The sequence below is a fragment of the Podarcis erhardii genome (genome assembly GCF_964252035.2).
Source record: "Podarcis erhardii genome assembly, chromosome: 4".
Classification (NCBI taxonomy): Eukaryota; Metazoa; Chordata; class Lepidosauria; order Squamata; family Lacertidae; genus Podarcis; species Podarcis erhardii.
The window spans coordinates 55,395,761-55,416,602 of NC_138508.1; the positions used below are offsets into that span (position 1 = coordinate 55,395,761).

Here is a 20,842-nt window from a genome sequence, read left to right on the forward strand (position 1 = left end):
CATAGTAGATGTTACTGGGCAAGATAGGCAAATGGTCTGGCCTGGTATCATACAGCTTGCTACGGTGTTTTGCTCTGTAAAGCTCTTTCTTACTGTGAACCACCCACAATGCTTCACTATGGGGCAATATGGAAATTAAACAAATAACTTATTTAGGCAGGTAAACTCCAGTGTATTTTGTACCTTCTCCTTTGACTAATTAGCAGACTGTTGGGCAATCTCCGTTTCCCCAGCGCATCCACCATGCACGTTTCTTTCTCTCTCTCTCTCTCTCTCTCCCTCTCCCTCTCTCTCCTCCCCATTTCCTTCTTCCAGGTCCACAGCCTCCTGTGCAGACATGCAAATGCTTTGCAGTAAAGCTTATAGCCTGATATGGTGCATGTTTACTCAAAAGGAAGGCTTTGCTGAATTCATTGGGGCTTATTCCCAAGTAAACAATCATAGTGTTGCGTGTTTTCCTTTGCTACTTCATGCTATGTCCTGGGAGAAGCCAACCCCAAATCCAGTCTGCGACGGTTTTGGCTGTCATTTGTTTGCTGCATCAGCAGCCTCTATGAAAGCAGCTTCTGCCACAGCAAATAGCAAATGGCTTGTTTGCAAGGATAACTGAAAACTCTGAGGATCAGATGGATTGAAGGTGGAAATTGCACAGCAGTTCTTCCTTCTCTTCTCTCCTTGAGTGAATGTGAGGAGGCAAAGGTGGAAAGCCTCTGCATGTGTACATGTTATTGAGACCACTGAACGTACTTTTGAGTAAATATGCATAGGCTACACATTTTAATGAATCATGAATGCATGTGGAGAAGCCAATGGAATTGCTTCTATCCCTATGAAGGTTCAGCATGCCATGTGAATGAGCCTATGCATATACTGATGGTATGGCTATAAGCTCTGTGCACAATCACAAACTCTGAAAGAGGCATGTCTCCAGTTGCATGCGCAGTGCTTCCACACTCACATCTTTTTGTGTTGAATTATGCCATGAGCGCCAACCACAAAATGGCTAACATGGTGTGGGTGGCATAAAATGGCTGCTCTAGGGTGTGTGGCATAACTCACCCACATTTAAAAGAGCAGAAAAAGACTCAGGACTACCAAATGGTTTGTGCATGTCCCCCCTGTCGCATCAGTGTGGAAAAAGGCATCTACCCCAGCAACTGCCATACTACTCATAGAGAGAAGTTCTTTGCACCTCTCTTTGTTCAGAATAGGTGTGTGTCCATTCAAGTGAAATGTGGGCATGTTTAATGGGAGTGTGGTCAGTGTAGGAGAGGCCAAACCAGTGCAAACAGGAGCTGAGCTGAAAGAGCAAACAGACTCTCATGCGTTGCAGATTTTTGAGCGGATTATTTACTGAGACCTGTGGACTCCGTGTTGGCAACCCCAGGGGATGGGACACAATCCTACTGTCTTTCAGTTTCTGTCGGTCTTTCTGCCACCACTCATCTCTGCCTCCCTCCTTCCAAGCTGATAACTGTTTATGGCAAGACTTCGGTACAATCACCAAACAGTGTTCTGTGTGTGCATTTCAACATAGGGTTATCAAATGTATAATTTAAATTTGTGTGTATGCATGTTTAATTAGGTTTATGCAAAGAAAATCAAATATTATCTGGATATTTCACATTGAGCATTATGTTGTAAGAAGATAATGTATAATAAATATTCAGAGGGCCACAAAAATAATTTGATACTCTGAATGTATCTAGAGAATGTAGAGTGAAGATCTTTGCAATTTAATGTCAGCTTAATTGTCATATAGTGTTGGCATGCAATACATGGTATATGTTGACCTCTGCTTTAAACCTACCAATTCACCTGTAAAAAGACTACTGAGGAAACACACACACACAGAGAGTGAGTGAGTGAGTGAGTGAGTGAGAGACAGAATATATACTGGAGATTTTAGGTAAACAGCATCGTCAAGAGGCCATCTTAGTCATTCGTTTCTCCTTCATAACTGTACCTTTTTTCTCCCATATCATACCAGGTGATCCACTGCAGTGGCTATTTGAAGATACGTCAGTACATGTTGGATATGTCTTTGTATGATACCTGTTACCAAATTGTGGGGCTGGTTGCTGTAGGTCAATCATTACCTCCGAGTGCAATCACTGAGATCAAACTCCATAGTAACATGTTTATGTTCAGAGCAAGCCTAGATCTAAAACTGATATTTCTAGATTCAAGGTAAGTAAAAATTTATTTTAAAAAAATGGTTGTTCCATTTTCCCATATGTTTGTGGCAACTTGCAAAAGATAGCTAAAAAATATAAAGCTGAAAAAGATCAAGAGAATAGAATCCACACAAAACTGTAGAAACAATATTATCTTTGAATTGTTACAGCATTTGAAAACGAAGCTTTGTTGTATGTTATACGTGTTACGCCTGTAACATGAACATAGGATAAAGTGACACTTTAAGTATCACTGTAGGACAAGCCACTGCTCATGGAGTAAATACTTTTATTTGGTAGCGTCTAGCAGTAATAGTTGAAATTGAGTTAACCAAAATTACTGGAAGACTGAGGTTGTCTTTTGAAGACTGGACATTCTTTTAATTATGCAAAGTGGAGAATAGAGGAAGTACTAAGTTGCTCCATGACAAAGTTGACAAATGAGGCACAGCTTAACTAGAAAGCTGTTGGCAAAACTTCATACACACATCAGGACTCTGAAGTTCTTAGTTTGTACTTTTATCACAAAACCAACTTTTGTTCCTAAGGTCACAGTTTGTATAGCTTGCATACCATAATATGGGAATGCTGGGGGTTGGACTAGATGATCCTTGGGGTACCTTCCAATTCTACAGTTCTATGATTCTATGAAAATAGCCATTTGTAAGATGTAATGTCAATATTGGCTTGAATCCTAACTAATACAAAATAGGCCTTTGCTGCTAAAATGCTGAAGTGAATTCCCACAGAAATAATAGAACAGGAGAGTCTTCTTTGGCTGTTCCTGCTGTGTACCACATACCTCACCCAGCCCTAAACCACTGCATGTTAAAAAGAAATAAAACTAATTCACACTAATTGTTTGTTTGTTTATGGACCTTTTAATTATAAATATGGTCAAAGCAGTCTAAGCAACAACTTACTATAAATTCACAATAATATTTGCTGTTTTGTTAGCAGCCGTGTTGCTCTTTCTTGGTCATGTTTGTCTTTGTCTTTACTGAGATGTTTTGTTTTATCTTGCTCCCAGTTTAGCAAAATTTAAAAATAATAGGGAAAGGGATATTGGACAGAAACAGTAGGTTGTGAAGTTGTCTTTGTAAATATTTCTTGAACTGAAATATTGCTCATGACATCTGTTGATATTTGATATGGGTATATTTGAAAATATCTTAGTTGCTACGCAATGGTGTTTCGTATTTGACAGCATTTTATATTACTTATATATAGTTAAACTCTTGTATCTGGAGTGAAGTGAAAAGGGAATACAGGTTGTTAACCCAGTAGTTTTTTGGTCGACTCATGTACTAGGGTAAGACACTGAATTATGTCTGTGCTATGTGAGCTACAGATAATTTTTTGATCATAAGGTGGGATGAAAGGATCTGTCATTTTTTATTCTTTAAGCTTCTCATTTTTTCCAGTCTTAACTTCAGTTCTACAGCAATTTGTGATTTATTTATTTTTAATCCTCATGAAAATTCTTCAGCATTTTAGTGCAAATTTAGTAGGCAAATTTATCCTCCTAAACATATTTTTGGGTGCAGTTTTGACTAATGTACAGATTTTTAAAAGCAACTTTTACTAATATAATGTATTTCTGTATGCTTTCACAGATAATTCATTCTTATACAAATATCTTTCTAATATATGCATTTTTGTAAACATTGGTTGGAGAACTGCACAGCAAAATTCAGATGAGTGTGAATTTGATTAATTTGGCTTTAAAAGCTAACTGAATTCAATTTCTTCCCCATTGCTACTTATAAGTGACCTTTCCCTTGGTGTTCAACTAAGCAGTACATTTTGAAACTTTAGTGGAGAAATAATTTAAAATTATCTACAAGTGGAGCAGTGCTGGAGGTTACAATGTAGAGAAGAACTGAAAAGTTAATAGGGTAGGGGTGTGGACATATGAGTATTTGTTTCTATCAGTTTTCAAAAGGAGGCTAAAAGCACGCTACTAAATTTCTGTATCTTACTTTCAAAATTTACCAGATATTGAACGTGAGAGATAAATGAAAAATCTGTTGACTTCAAGACAAAATAGCAAACTCATGACCTTAGTGGTAGAGGAAAATGAATACTCTCAGCAGTGCTTAATTTCATTTGCTGTATTAACTCATTTCCTCTTCTGTGTTCATTACAAACAGGAAATTAGTTCTATATAATGCCTTTGTAAAGAGTTATATTTTAGGCTTTTGAGTAGAATACCCTATTGCTCTCCCCCCACCAAGGAAAGGATAAAAATCAATGTCACAAAATTTATTAGCATTTTCTTGCTGTTATCTGTAATCAGACAGCACAGCCATTGATGATGAAGTCCAAAACATCTGCAGGGCACCAGTTGGGGGAAGCCTTGCCTAACCCTTTAGTATCATTGTTCTAAGTAATAATAGCACCTTCTCTGATACCTATTGATAATCAAAGACAGGTGACAAACAAGATGGACCATGTGGATGGGTTTAGCATTCTGATCCCTAGATAAATCTGGATTACCGTACTTTTCTGTCTATAAGACTATGGTTTTTTTTACTCAAAATTAGGGGTCATTTTATACATGGGTAGTGTGCATTGTGGGGATATCGGATTGGTTGCTGCTAGTTGGAGATTATTGGTGGCTGTGGCAACGGCTGGTGTTGATTGGCTGTCACTGTGGCAATTGGGCAGCCAATGTGCTGCGTTTTTTGGCGTTGGGACAGAAGATTGGTTGATTTGGCGATGTGCTCAACAATTCTGGGCAGTCCTCCCCCCAAAATCCCCCCTTTTCTTAATTTTGAGCCCCCCATAATAGGGGGCATGTTATACACGGAAAAGTATGGTATCTTTAAAGACCAGTTAAGACAAGATGGCTTTGCCCTATGGCTACATCATGAGATTCCTGCTGAGAGGACCTGTAATAATAATAGCTTATCACATGAGTTATATTGCAGTGAAGGTTGTAACTGTGCAAATCTTGTGTCCAGACAGTGAAATGATCACACTTTCTTTTCTTTTCTTTTTTTTTTAAATAATTTTTATTAATTTTACAACACAAACAAAAAACAAACAAACATAACACGACTTCCCCATACCTCCCCTTCACTGCATCCTTGTTTTAAAATTTTTTAGCAATCCTTCATCCATTTTTATATTTAATTCTCTTTAAAAATTTTCTTAATCTTAAATTTTTACAGCTGTAATTCTTTATATCAAATCCCTTGACATCTTAACATTCCGAAATTTTACAACAGTTTTTAAGATAAATTTTAAATTTTTCCCAGTCCTCTTCCACTGTCTCTCTCCTCTGGTCACGAATTCTGCCGGTCATCTCTGCCAGTCCCATAAATTCAATGATCACACTTTCACATCGTACAGGTGCTGCAGAAGGCATATTTTATCCTTTTATCCTCAGTGGTAGGGCCTTAAATTTTTTTTGTACCCAAGTTATTTGTGTTGCAGTGTTCATTGTCCTGTTATTCTGTAATATCTAACTTAAATGTTCTTTTCATCCCTCTTAAGGGACACTGCTATTCCTTCTCCTAAGACAAGTATCTAATTTCTTTTATGCTCTCTTATATTTATAAACTGATTACAGGCCCTACAGATTAATCACTCCTGTTATATTCATTAATGTTGGCAAAAGGTAAATGTCACTTGTGGGTTTGCCAGCAGTAAAGAAAATGATATTTGCTTACTCTTTTCTTGAGTAGCTCTCTAAGCACAGAAGGAAGCTCACAAGACAGTAATAAATTTGTTTGAAAAACTGACTATCACATTGTTGATACATACTATTGAGCACACTTAGAATGTATCCCCCCACCCTCCCTACTCAGGCAAAGAGATAGCAATAAAGCATCTAGACCAGGCATGGCCAAACTTGGCCCTCCAGCTGTTTTGGGACTACAATTCCCATCATCCCTGACCACTGGTCCTGTTAGCTAGGGATGATGGGAGTTGTAGTCCCAAAACAGCTGGAGGGCCGTCATAAATTTAATGCATCCCAAAGAAATAACAACTTCCACATTTGGACCAGGAATGAGACTTAATAGTATCCAGCAGGTGCTCTAGTAGGAAGCTATCTCTTATGTACCCTTTTAGTCTGTATTATTGTCCCAGAGTCCCTGTAGGAGGCCCCACAATTTATTTCATCTGTACCATATCCTGCAATACTGCTAGTTGTATCCTTCGGCAATTCTGAATGTGAGCAAATATTCATCCTCTGTCCCATTAACCAGTCAACACCATACCTACTCATTATCTTACCAAATGGAACAGCCACTGAAAATGTTTCTGCTTAAAAGTGAGAATTGTTATTATAGCATTCCCCTATAATAGATCGGTGCTATGTAATGCTTGCTATATTTCAGCATAATCCTTTATACTGAAATGCATATAGGTATTTTAAATATACTGTTGAGATTTTGTACTCTATGAAGCTAATAAAGTTAAAAACAAATGTATACTGTAAGCCTGCAACTTATGTGGGGGTTACATTCCAGGGATTGCTCCTTAAGCCAAAATTGTGTATAGTCAAAACACATTGGGTTCAATAGCAGGTGGGATTGCCAGAGTCTTTTTTCTCAGATGCCTACCCCCTTTCTGCCCCTTTTGATTTTTTAAAATGCTTTTTGCCAAGCACGTAAAAGTGAATGCGCACAACTTAAATGTTCATAAGTTGTGGGTTTACTGTAATTCTGAAGGTTTCAGGAAACTTGATTTCTGGAAAAGGAGAGCAATTGTTTATTGCTGTAAAATATTTAAGGATGCTGCTTATTAGCTATATTTCTTTCTTTTAGAGTGACTGAATTAACTGGATATGAGCCACAGGACCTGATAGAGAAAACTCTCTACCACCATGTGCATGGATGTGATGTATTTCATTTACGATATGCTCACCATCTTTGTAAGTAATGGAAAACAAGTAAAATAATTTTGTAATGATGTTGATGTGAGTTATACTGTGAATAAGTGTTGGGGAACTATGACTGGGCACAGCTTTCCTAGTAAAAAACTCACATGTAAAATGGTAATGTATTGTCTACACCTGGGTTTCATATTAATTCATTGGTGTTAACTTTTTAATATGTGAAGCTGCTGGAACAAATTTTGAAAGCAAAGTAAATTGATGATTCAGAGATTATTCATATCCATATTCTTCAAGTTAAGAAAATGTGAGCTAGTACTGGAAGAAGACGAAGTGACTGACAGTTTGTTACAGCTGTTGCTCCAGTACTAGCAGATTTCCTAAAGAACTTCATTAGCAACATGCCAAGCTATGAGGATGACTAGGGTAGGAATGATATTTGTGCACAAGTCTCTGGATTTCATGTGTATTACAGATTAGGCAACTCCTTTTTAATCATAATGAATTTCTTTGGTATTCTGACAGTGCAGTAGTGGCAGAATTCATGTGTTCAAAGGCTGCCTGGATAAATTTAATAAATAGCAACAACAAATAATTCACACTTTTTAGACAAGCCTGAGAACTTTTATTTTGAAGTTTTGGAGCTCTGCATTGATTTCCCACCAAATATTATCCTCTCCCAACTGTTTACAGCACCTTTGGGAGAAAATGGCTGCTGTGGAAGGCAGTAACATTTATAATGGAAATTGGGTATGTTGTTTGGCTCAGAGTAATAAATGTAAAGAACATTCAGGCACCGGCTATCTTAGCTGAACTAATCTATAGTAAGAAAATCCAAATTCTCTTAAGGGTATGCATATTGACTTAATAGAGATGTTTTAATTTTCTGAAAAAATACATGCATCCGGAAGCTTGGGAAGTGGTCTGTGAGGAAAGAACTCTAGGTTAAAGCTAGACAACTGTACAACTAGTTCCGTGTATTGAGCAGGACTTCTGCTTGTTCCCAAAACTGTGGTGCCCCGTTTCTCTGCTCATGGAAGTGGTTGCAGGATCTCAAGCAACCACTATTTTTCAATAAGCTGCTAAAATATAAAGTCATGCTTTAAAGTTAAATAGCCTGGCTTGTTTGGAAGCCATTAACCATAGTTTCCTGCTTCAGTTGTAACAGGAAGCTATAGTTAACTGCAAATTTCCTGTCTTGCACAAAGAGAGGAGCAGAGTAGCGACATACAGGTGTATGAGGCTCATTCATACCTCAGCTTATTAAGCCAAGATATGATTGTCAGAAAGCAGCCACTGAGAAAGTATAGTCCAAAATGTTCTTTCTCCATATCACTTCATTCTTAAATCTACAGCCAATATGGGATGTTAAGAAAAGGATATACAAGAAGGCAGAAGGCAGAACACGTTTTGGTTTGAGATTTTGTATTACAGCTATAAGAGAATTGGATAAACTTTTAATTAGGCAAGAGTCCAGGCGTACAAGAAAGCACAAACGAAGGCTCAAATGAGTTTTTAGCCTGCAATCCTATACACGTTTAGTGGGACTTCTGAGCAGACGTATCTAGGATTGTGTTTTATTTATTGGATTTTGTATTAGATAAGACCTGTATTAAGAGAACATTCAGTCACAATAACTGAAATATTGCCCTTGCTTGAAAGTTCAATTATAAGGGTAAAATGCTCTTTTTAAAAAACAAATAAACCAAAGTAGAATGGTATGGCCTGAAAATCAATGATGTAACAAACTTTCTTAAGCCAAGCAGGTCTGGGTCAATGTCTGAACAGAAGGTCACCTGGGAGCCTTAAATATGCCACCTCAAGTTTCATGGAGGAAAGGCAGAGTATGAGTATAATTAAATTCCTTTCATGTTATGTTTTATAGTGTTGGTGAAAGGACAAGTCACAACCAAGTACTATCGGTTGCTGTCAAAGAACAGTGGCTGGGTTTGGGTCCAGAGCTATGCCACGATTGTACACAACAGCCGCTCATCACGACCTCACTGCATAGTGAGTGTTAATTATGTCCTAACGTAAGTCCATATTTCCTACCATTGTATACCACATTCATTTTATTCAGTGTCTCATGTTGATAACTTTATCTGTTTCTTCCATCCTGATTTCCACTTTGTTACTTTAAAATGTTGATCACTGATATATATATATTTGTTGTGCTTTATAATACTCTATCAGGTTTTAGTAAGGTAGACATCATTTCCTGGGGGGGGGGGAAGTATTTTGGTATGGCCAACTCACTTCTGGGCGTCAATCTCACAGCTGAAGACTGTGTTCTAGACAACCAATCTAATACTAAAAGAATGACTACATTTGAAATAACATAAAATGACATTATTGAAAACCTTTCTTGAAGTCCGTCTACCAGGGCCACGGATGTTTTGCTGCCTGACACAAGGTAGAAGAGGGCACATCCCTTTCCATGTACAGAGGTTGCCTGAACTAGAAGTTAAATCTTATTTCAACACTGGCAATTGTACAACATCTTTCGCTGCACATCAAGGGAGCAGTCTACCTTAGGAGGCACAATGCAGGCTGCATTGCACACACATAATTCTATTCTGCATCAGAGAGGCACAGCTGGGGTAGGGATCAGGGGGCGATGCTGCTACTGCCCCCCTGCACTCCAGCATCTGCCACCTGAGATGTCCACCTTGCTCTGCCTAATGTTAGGGCTGGTCCTGCTCTACCCCTACACTGTGACATATTAATGAACTAAAATGGCATTGGGATAAATGCAGCTCTTTTAGAGAAAATGCAGGTGCAGATCAGTTGATGACAACCCCCCCCCCAAAAAAAAACTCCAGAAAACTAATTAAACAAAAAACAACCTAAGGAGATAACCATTCTTATGACACGGAGGCAGACTATTACTTTAGCATGGAGAAGGGCAGCCATTTTTCAAATATATTATTAACTATTAATGGGTTCCAGCTGCACAACTATGAACAAATGACAGGTTGAGAGTGTATAACTGCTTACATACACAGTATTATAGAGGCAGTTGAATGAAAGCTTTGAAAGTATGAGAGGTGGCCCAGTTACTCCTCTCTGGCAGTGTCTGGAGTTCAGGTGTCCTGAATTGAACTCCTAACCTAGCTTCACGGCTACCAACCCCTTCCTATCATTTCTTTGTGCATTAAGGATTCAGTTTTAATAGTCCAGTGACTGCGGCATGTCTGGTATTCTTTTTGGAAGCTTTCTTTATGCCAGGGTTGGAGAACCCTTTTTCAGTGTGAGGGAAACATACACTCAGGGTTAACTTTACAGGGGTTATGTGCCAGCAGAGGGCAAGGCTGGAGGCAAAAGTAGATAGAGCAAAGGGTGTGGTTTTTACCTTGTGTGTACCTGGAATGCAGCCGGCTGTACACGTGTGTATACACGCACAGTCTCCATCTAGGCATCTGAGAGATACTATCATAGTTCAAGGAAACACTACAGCCAGGCAAGAGCACTCAAGGAGCGTTGGGAGGGTGATGCATGGCTTACAGAGCCCCAAGGGCCAGCTAGAGAAGCCCAAAGGATCACATTGGCACCTTAGGCCTGAGGTTCTCCCCCCCGCCCCAATTTAAATGCTTGGGGGCACCTAAGTGAGGAGAAAGATGCAAATGGACCATTCCTCTGTTGCAATGCTGTTGTTGTTTTTTCAGAGATATAGAATATAAGGAACTCCCATTATCATTGGACCAGGTCACCATTTCTAAATCACAGTTTCCATGTAGAAACTCAGCGTCTACCTCACAAGAAACAAGAAAAGCAACAAAACCTAGAAGTAATAAAATGAAGACAAAACTCAGAACAACGCCATATCCACAACAGGTAGTAGTTTTTCCCCCTCTATCAACATTTCATGCTAAAAGTGTGTGGCAACCTATCTGCAACAGTAGCTGTGAATAGTCACTGGAATTTCCTGCAATTCAAAATATCATAAATTCTGTTCCTTTTAATAGCCTGATCCTACAAATTGCTGCCTGGGGTACTGAGTACTGCAAGTTTAGAGGATCAAGAATATGAACTGTTGCAGCAATACAGCATCACTTGTGGTTGAATTATTTCAACCAATTCAGGGAACTACACTGGTGCAACAGCTTGTTGTACCAGCAGCATTCACCCTTTTGACAGATGCAACAGTTTGCTTGGAAAGCCACCAAGATCGTACAAAACGGGCAGAAAGGAGACAATACATGACCAGGTCCAGAAAGGTGCTCAGGGTGAGCATTAACAATAGACACAAGAACAAGACAAAGGTAGAGTGCAGGGACAAAGAATAAAATAAGGTTGAACTGTCCATCCAAAGATCTGCCAGCTTCAGGACTGGTGTAGTTTCCTCCTTAGTTTGGGAGTATATCATTTGGATACTGCATTTCGGAGAGACTTGCAGTCTTCTTTCCCTGATTGGATTTGGGGAACCTGTCTTGATTTGGAGCAGAAGCCATCTTTGCCTTGAGGACCACCATACCAGCAATGTGCAAAGTCTTGCTTTTAGGGAATGTTTAAAATGACTGACAGAAGAACATTCCTAGCAGTGCTGTGCAAAGCCTTTGTGCCAGTTATTAGGTAACTTCCCTTGGAGCAATGCTGCTCACATTGCTGGTTAGCTGACCCTCATGTCAAAGCTAGCTCTCACCTCTTTCTGAGCAATTTTCTAAGTGTAAAATGGAAAAAAGGGGCAGGCAAATGTTTGAGTGGATAAACTTGTAGGCACTTGGAAAAAAGGAAATAAAAAATTAGACAGCCTGACTTGAAATATGGAGGTAGGGGTGACCTTGAGCTTTCAATCCAAAGCAAGATAAGTGTTTCAGATCAAGAACAAGCCAATGGGAAGCAGATGTTCCCACCTCAGCGCAGGGGGGCACGACATCAGGTCCCCCAGACCTCTGTGTGGCCCTCTGAAATCTTGCCAGCTAAACAGAATATGTGAAATCATTTTAAAGTGTTTCCAAACATGTGCAGAATGCCTCCCTCCCTCACCACTGAAGCTATAGCTTGTCCATCACACACAGGATTAAGGAGCAGAGCTTCCAGAAAAATGCCAGAAAGGCTTGTGCTCCAGTTCCTCTCTTTAGAAATTAAGTGCTGCCAACTTCTTTTAGTTTATATGAACTGGTGTGACTGCAGTTTAAGGTGGTACTTGGCTGCAGTGCACTCTGTTAGTCTGTTATACTGACAGATTTCAGAGTCAGCTATTAAACACTTTTCTTTCTTTTTATTTGCTTTTTCAGCAATACAGCTCCTACCAGACAGACAAACTGGAATGTGGCCAGGTTGGAAGCTGGAGATCCAACTCCACAGCAAATTCTGCCACCATCCAAGAACAAGCCTTCCATTCAGAAAACAGCGAACTTTTATACACCCCATCATACAGCTTACCTTTCTCTTACCATTATGGACACTTCCCTGTAGACCCTCATGTATTCAGTAGCAAAAAACAAATGCTGCCTTCTAAATTTGGGCAATCTCAAGGAACACCTTGCGAAGTAGCTCGATTTTTCTTAAGTACTTTGCAGACAAGTGGAGAGTGCCAGTGGCACTATGCCAATTCTCTTGTTCCAGGAGGCAGTCAGTCACCATCGAAAAGTCCTTCCGATCAGTCAGCAAGCAGTGTACGCCATAATCTCTTACAGAGTTATGAAGGTGTGTATTAAATGAACAAATCTGAAGCTCTATTATACCCAAGAAAAATTCATACATGTTAAATATTCTTCAAATATTAAAAGTGTGTAGTGGGTAAAGCTGAGTTGTTAAAGGAAAGGGCTGAAAATAGTTGCAACTTACATTTATACTTTAATTTTGCTCCTGAATTGTTCATATTTCTTTCTGAACATAATGCAAGAATAATAGTTAAGATGCAAATCTGATTGATAACTAAAATTACCCCAATTCTGTTGCAAAGAATTTAACAAGAAGCCTAAATTCAGTTTTCTAAGGTCTCCTAGATTTTCTTTGGGTGTATTCACATAACACACCTTTTTTTCATTGTGTAGCCCTGCTACTACAAGCTTACTGACAATCCTGTATATTGTAGACTTCACACTAGAGTTCATGGGGCTACATCAGAGCAGACAATTGGACCACATTGTCCTCACAATATTGTTGTTTTGTCAGAGAATCAGATCTGAAAAGAAAGAGTTTTTGTGGGTACAATACTGATCACAATAGCAACTTTTCTTTAGGGAGCATATATTGGAGTGTTCCACAAGTAGCAGAAACAAGCCTAATAAATCAAAAGGAAAGCATTTTCATGTATTACATCAGATTATGTTGCCCGTTTATGAAGGTATGTATCCAAAGTGAAAAAATAAAACTCAAAATTGTTTACAAAAATTACATTTTTAAATAGTTCCAATAATGCTCCAGTTGCCTCAGAAGGTAATTAGCTATAATTTAATTATTTAGAGTTTCCAAGAACCTGCTTTAACTCCCATCTTGCAATTTGGCATGGAGAAGGAATGGATGTTATTCCTTCCCCCCTCCTGATTCTATTTGGAATGCAGCTACTTGCTAATTTGCACAAAGGCTTTAAAGCAAGCTCAAAAACAGCATTAAACGAATGTCCCCAATCTAAATAGACTTTACTGTATGTTCAAACTACACTTCATTGCTTGAACTGCTTTCATTAAAGAACTTTATTTTTCTTTCTTTCAAAGTGCCACTACCAAACAGAAGATATAGCCAAGACAGTACATCTGACAGCTTTGCAAGCTGTGCCACCCTAGCAGCAAATAGCAGATACAAAGAAGAGAGCTATGATTCCACCATTATAAAGCACAGCAACAAAATGGAAAGCCGAATATATCCAGCACATCATCATCTAATTAAAGAAGAAAATAAGCTAGTTTTCAATAGAGGTGTACAAGATAAAAACAACTTAAGTGAAAAGCCCTTTTCGAACTCCTTAGCCAACTCTTTTTTGTCAAAATCTGAATGTTTCCAAACTAAATCTATTGGACAATTAAATCACCTTCTCCCAGTTCCAACAGTATATGAACAAACAAGAAGAATTTGTATGAAAGAACCAAAATTTGAGCACATTGCCCATCATGCTGCAAATCTAGGTGAGCTGGAACCTGATGACAGAATGACCGGAAAGTTTGATCATGACTCTGAAAACGATCACACTGTGGATGTTAGGCATGCAGGGCAAGTTCCATTTGTACTTCTCAACTACCACCGGGTTTTAGCCAAACATGGCACATTTCAAACTTCTTCGTGTACTGCCACAGGACATGTAGCAGAGAATTATGGACACAGTTCTGAGGAAGTAAACATGTTTTACAAAAACCAAAGTCCTTCATCAGCCTCTTCCCCTGAGGCTCACAAGGAGCCTGCACTTCCCCATTATATTGGAACGTCTGTAATAATAGCCAATGGAAGGTGACAGTAATAGAAAGCTGTGGTTTATAAAATAAATAAATAAACTGGAATAGTTCCCCTAAAGCATGAGAATACATGGTTGCACTTAGTGAGCATGGTTTAAAATCAGTGGGACAAACTTGCATGCATTCTTGGCAAGCCATGTGTAACAGTACCTTTAAGGTCAAGGGGAAACAATTACGGTAGCTTCAGTGCTTTGTTGTTCCAGATTAATCTCTGCAGTTGACTCTGCTAGTAAGAAGCCATGTAACAGATCATATTTTTGTTATTTTTACAGTATATAAGTTAAATTATAAGAGTTTATGTGCTGATACATAGAGTGACTTTGTTTTCTTAAAAAATTCAATCCTTCAATTATTTGAAAGTTATAGATCACTTAACAAACGGACAGTCTGGTAGGAGACAGTAATTACCAGTTATTTCTGATAGTCTCTGTTTAACTGCCGTCAAATGCATTACCTTGGGGACATGCATTTAGGATTTCAATCCCTGAAATTAAACCATTTTTTTAAATTCATGTGGCTTGGATATATATTACTCAAGGCAGTATAGAATTGCCAGGCTGCATGGCTACTATGCATCTTTAGAAAATGAAAATCTACTTGCCCAATAAGCTTGGAGATAACTACCAAAGAGCTGGTGATTGTTACACTGGGGAGGGGGGGGAATCAAAGCATCTATTTGAAAATGAAAGACAAAGGTTTTCACTGTTTCAGATACACTTTCCATTTAGAATATATCCCAAACTGTATTTGTTGCCAGCCAAAGAGGAGTGAAGTTGCATTCTCTTCATTTTGCTGTCAACGAGACTTCAAATCTTTTCTGTTTGGTGGCTTTACATTTTTAGCCCAGCCAGTTTTAGCAACTTTTATGGTTAAGATATGATAAAATACATTCACCAACTGCACTAATGATTAGATGAGAATTCTCAGGCACTTACATTTTATTTGGCATTTTTTGTAGAGCACGTAGTATATTCATCTTTGGCTTTGTAATGTTTAATCTGGAAGGTGAGGCAACTCAAGTACCTGCAAAGATTTAATACCATAAATATATAGCTCTCCTGTGTTCCAGTTTTCTGTGGGTGCTTTAATAAAATCATAAGCAATAGCACAAAAGAATACACATGCAAAGTTGTTCGTGCTATCCAGTTAAATGGGGGAAGCTCTTGTGTACATGTGGTGGGTGTGTATACACATGAAGGTTGTTTTGCACACTAGGAGTTACTAGAATGTGGTTGTCATTTCAACATAACTAATAAACCATTTATCATCTTACTCAATCACAGAACAGAAGGCACCCTAATATGTAAAAAGCTTATGTATAAAAATGGTTGGCATTAAAGAACATTAACACTGGAGTCAGATGTATATTTTAATTTGAGTAGTTTTTCTTAGCTTTGCTGAACTCTGAGCTACATCAAAAACTTCTAAAATGTCCTTCAGACAAGTGAAGTTTTCATTAGAAGCATGGAAGAACTTCTGTGCCCCCAGGAAGCAAATAACAGTTTTGCCGTTGTTTTGAGTATAGACAGAACCAATTTTAAGAATATTTCTCCAAGAAATAATATATAATTTAACTTGTGCAATATGGAAAACAGCTTTGATTGCACCTTTTCAAATCTCAACTAAGTTGAAAGGTAATGAGGACATTTTCTTAAACTATTTTTCTGCATTTAGACGCAGCAATACAATCCATTTCCTTGTCTAATTTTATAAGGCTATTTGTTACTGTAAGGAAATAAGCTTTTTAAAAGTGATCGGCTGTGCTCAGTATTGCCCTAATTAAAGTTAACCATTGTGAGCATGCACATTTTTAAGTAGTGCCAAAGCAGTGTACATTAGAATTCAGACTTAACCTGTGCCTTGAGTTGAAGCCAATAGTTCCCAAAGTGTAAAAATACGCTTCTCCCAAAGGTGCTAGGCACCTTGCCTTCAGCCCATTGTTCACCATGACTAGTATGTTTCATCTCTAGTGCTTTATGGGGTACTGGGTCATCCTTCTTTCTTGCACATGTTTGTTTGTTTGAATGAATGGCCTTGTTCATTCCCTCTTGTGCTTGATCTTTCAGGCTGAGAAAAAAGTGTGTGCTTCCAGGTGAACTGGCTACCATTCTTTGGTCATACTGTAGTTACATTTGGATAAATGCTTAGAGTATTTTATGAATTGGAAGGCTCAAAACTGCATTATTTTGAATGGTTTTTAAGATAAAGGGAACTTCACATTTACAGTTTGGACTCTAGCCTCATCTTTGTAATATTCACCACACTGCACTAAGAGGTGTCTGACACATCCTTTGCACAGTGCTAATTGTTGTAGAACATATTTCAATACCTTGACTACAAAAAACTGTCTTCTATACATAAGGATAAGGGATCACTGTGTACATGAATATAAGATCCAAACTGCACATGTGAAATTGTCCTAACCTTAGTTGAATTCAGATTTAAAGGTGGTTTTGACTGTGTATTATTCAGTTTGAGTTTAAATGGTTTGGAGCTTGTGGTTTAATTCAGTGCTCCAAGTCAGGATGAATATTTTGGGAAGTAAGATTGCCTGGATTTTTTGGGGGGGGGGGCATTAAGATAAAAAAAAAAAAATAGAAAGGAGGGTGAAAACACAAGCCCTAATCCACACATCACTTGCAAGTAAAACACACACCTAGTACAAACTGCAAATAAGGCTCCTGTTTGTAATACTGAAAATCCATCATTGTTTGTGTGTTACTTCATCAAAATCACATCCTTTGCTGATACCTCAAGTGTTAAGAACATGCATAAATTATCTGGGCAACAAACTAGCCAGAGACTTATTTTTATAGTTAAATTGGACTAATGTACTTAGAAGGATGGAAGTGAACTTTCCCCCCTAACAGCCAAACAAAAATATCCTCCCAGATGCCCAAGGTAAATTCTGTGAATGTTGATACCTTTTCTGATGTAATTGATATTGCTGAAAACAGCAGCAGCACTCTTAGCTTGTCTTCATAGAAAGGAGCTTTTGTGAATATTCTTATCATGATGTCATTACACAATTCTATTGCCAGATGCAAGTTTGTTTACAGTCTTTCAAAGTGCTCATGCAGATGTAATCCTGAAAGAATACATTTATGCCAAATAACATTTGTTTATTTTGCTACGTGAAAAAATGTATTCCCCAATGAGATACAGGCAATTAGCTGACTCATAAAAAGAAATCTGATACACAACTGCAGTGTAGCATACTTACTTTATTTTCTTCAGTGTGACTGTATATATGCTAAGCCTCTTTCACTTTGTAAGAAAGAAAATATTTTTGAAAAGAACACTTTTTAAACTATTCAATTGCCCAGTGTCATTTAGGTAATGCTGTTGAAGATAAGCAGTTTCAAATAATTAACAGCCTGCCACTATCACAATGTATCCACAGAGGGGACTCAAGGATGCACATGCCTGCCCTGGCCCTTCCCTTCTGATCTTCCTGGGAAGGCCTGAAGAGGACTTGCAAGCACATTTTTGCTTATGAGCTTACAGTGCTCCCTGCAATCAGGCTTCCTGAGAATTGGAACCCTTTTCAGCTCAATGTACTGCAGACCTTCCCAGTCATGAGAGGTGACGCTGCCACATGCAGCCCTTCCCTCTCACTATGGATAAAACTTTAAAAATCCTGAATAGTGCTTGAAAACTGGATGTATCATTTACATGCAATGGAAGTGCAGGGAGTGGGACACCCCCTTTTTCACTTTGCCATTTCTCTTCTTGATTATGAACTATAATTAATGAACTATAATTACCTATCAACAGTGCTTTTTTCTAAAAAAATGTTTAAGGGTTCTCTCATTTTGAGTCAAGAAAATCACCATTTTATAGTTCAAATCGGGAAAAACAAATACAATAAATGGATAAAAGTACAAATATTCACAAAATGTTTAGGGGTATGTGTACCCCTGCATCCCCCTGAGAAAAAAAAAAGCCTATCACTGTACTTTGCAGGGTTCTATACACTTTGTAAGAAATAGTAAAAAATGGAGACGGGAAATGTAACCCTCAGTTTTGCATCTTATGAGTAGAAATGCCACACACACCTAGTACAAACTGCTCTGCTGAGTACAATTGTGTAGATTTCCCCTGCATCAATCTACTTTGGTTAAAAAGCTCAACTTTGCAGCAGCAAATCAGTGAATAATTTTAAGATGCATAATCCTATGCATGTTTACTCAGAAGTGAGTCTAGCTATGTTCAGTGGGGCTTGCTCACTAGTAAATAGGTTTAGGATTTGAACTTCACATTCATAAGTAAAGGACAGCATTGAATGAATTAATATAATTCCTACTATAATTTTACTTGTCCAAAATCACGATACAGTTTTTTGAGCTAGTTTCTTGAGAGAAAACTCTTCTGTTTGTTCCTCTACTGGAACATTAGATTTTGCTTTTTTATGATGCAAAAATAAATTATTTGACAAAAGTATGTGGAAAAAGAAATACATACACATCCTACTATTGCTTAGGATTATATATCCCTTAAATTGTAAAGCTTTTGCTTATTTATTACGTAAGACTATGTTAAATAAAATACTGTAGACAAAGGAATAATGGACTTCTATTATTTGCTTGGTTTTAGAAGTACAGTACAAATAATGTGTATTTACAAAATACGTTTAATGTTAATTGTATTTTTAATATTACATTTAATATTACATTGACCAATTCAGGTAATTCGATGAAATGAAATACGTCATTTGTTGTATAGCAGTTCTAGAAACAGACAGATTGTTAGGGCTTATTCAGAACTTTTGAATGTAATTCTGTTGTTACTTAATTAAATGTTCCCCCCACCCCACTTATTCCCATCCTCAGCTCAAGCAATGATGGAACAAAGTTGTATTAAGTATAAAAAATGATGCCATGTTGGTCCGTGAGAAAAAAAATGAGTTAGGCAATACCTTTAGGACTGGCCAAAATGTCAAAATAGGGAGCAAGCTTTTAGGTTCTTCAGAATTCTCGTCAGGCTGGATGTTAAACAAAGTAGACTTCAAGTTGCAGCTAAGCACACAATGGTTCATCCCCGTTTTTTCAAAACAGAAAACCTAAATCAGTTTCCATTCTTAGAAAGAACACCAACACTACTTCCATTGCTTTTTATGTGTGTTACCACAGAACCTAGGGCTTGCCAATCGGAAGGTCGGCGGTTCGAATCCCCACGACGGGGTGAGCTCCCGTTGCTTGGTCCCTGCTCCTGCCAACCTAGCAGTTTGAAAGCATGTCAAACTGCAAGTAGTTAAATAGGTACCGCTCCGGCGGGAAGGTAAACGGCGTTTCCGTGCACTGCTCTGGTTTCACCAGAAGCAGCTTAGTCATGCTGACCACATGACCCGGAAAAACTGTCTGCGGACAAACGCCGGCTCCCGCAGCCAGTAAAGTGAGATGAGCGCTGCAACCCCAGAGTCATTTGTGACTGGACTTAACTGTCAGGGGTCCTTTACTTTTAGAATACCCTATTCAGGAGTGGAATCCTAAAACTGGAGAAAGATTCGCTTCTATCACTTGGAGAGAAAGACCTGTAGCAAAGCCCCTTCTTCAACAACTAATAGTAGTCAATTTGCTTTGCACTGACTTCTTTGTTTACCTGAGTGCACCACTTAAAAATAATCTCTGGCTTTATAGTTAATATAAAAATTGCCTAGTTTCTCAGTATATCTGCTTTCCACCTTACCAAAGTATCTGTTGACTCTAATGATGGAAAAAGGTCTGGGTAACAACTGTCCACAACTTCAACATCAAACAAGTCTTTCCCCTCTTCTCCATTTCCGTTTGTTTAATAGCCATCATGAAGGCTTGCTTACCATTTTGCAACATTCAGGTTGATCCGAATGCTATTGCTGCGGATGGATTTAACACCAAAAGGACTTCCAAACAAAAGATCAAGTTTACTTTTTCCTTGAAAATGCTAGAATGGCAGTCTTTAGTTTTACAAGACTGTGCAGTGCATCTCTGCAACAGTACAAACATTTGACAGTCCCAAGTTTGCTTGTGGGTAGGTGAAGAAGTATCTGGCAAGGCAAAAAAAGAAGAGGAACAAAGTTCTGAGGTAGGAGGAAAGAAGTGCCTACCTTTCTACCGTTCCTGTAATCGCTACTGCAGCAGTCACAAAGGAATTGATCAAGAAGGTGAAGTTCTTAGGTATGTGCTACGGCTGTGCAGATAGTCTTTCGTGCCAGAATGTTACCAGCTTGCTCTAGAAGTTCCAAATATTAATCTGCACATGGGAAGAACAGAAAGGCAAGACTGCACAGAGACTACAAAGAACTGCTATATCCTGCTTTCCACATGATATATTGTTTAACAGCACTTCTATTGGCAGCTATGCAATGTATAAATATTCCCACCAACTAGCTTCAAAAATCAGAACTATGCTGAAACAAAACTATTAACCTGCACTTTATAACCCTG

The 20,842-nt window shown here is 38.3% G+C and overlaps 1 protein-coding gene across 2 annotated transcripts in view; it reads left to right on the forward strand.

Annotated features, from left to right (window-relative positions):
- Positions 1-15,772, forward strand: part of SIM2 (SIM bHLH transcription factor 2) — a 50,220-nt gene extending 34,448 nt beyond the window's left edge. For both annotated transcript variants that reach the window (XM_081859878.1, XM_081859879.1), the window contains exons 6-11: positions 1,991-2,190; positions 6,956-7,062; positions 8,909-9,056; positions 10,689-10,857; positions 12,261-12,672; positions 13,686-15,772. In XM_081859878.1, the coding sequence (XP_081716004.1) occupies positions 1,991-2,190; positions 6,956-7,062; positions 8,909-9,056; positions 10,689-10,857; positions 12,261-12,672; positions 13,686-14,416 (1,767 nt within the window). In that variant the 3' untranslated portion in view covers positions 14,417-15,772. The remainder of the gene's footprint in view (positions 1-1,990; positions 2,191-6,955; positions 7,063-8,908; positions 9,057-10,688; positions 10,858-12,260; positions 12,673-13,685) is intronic.
- Positions 15,773-20,842: the final 5,070 nt, after the last annotated feature.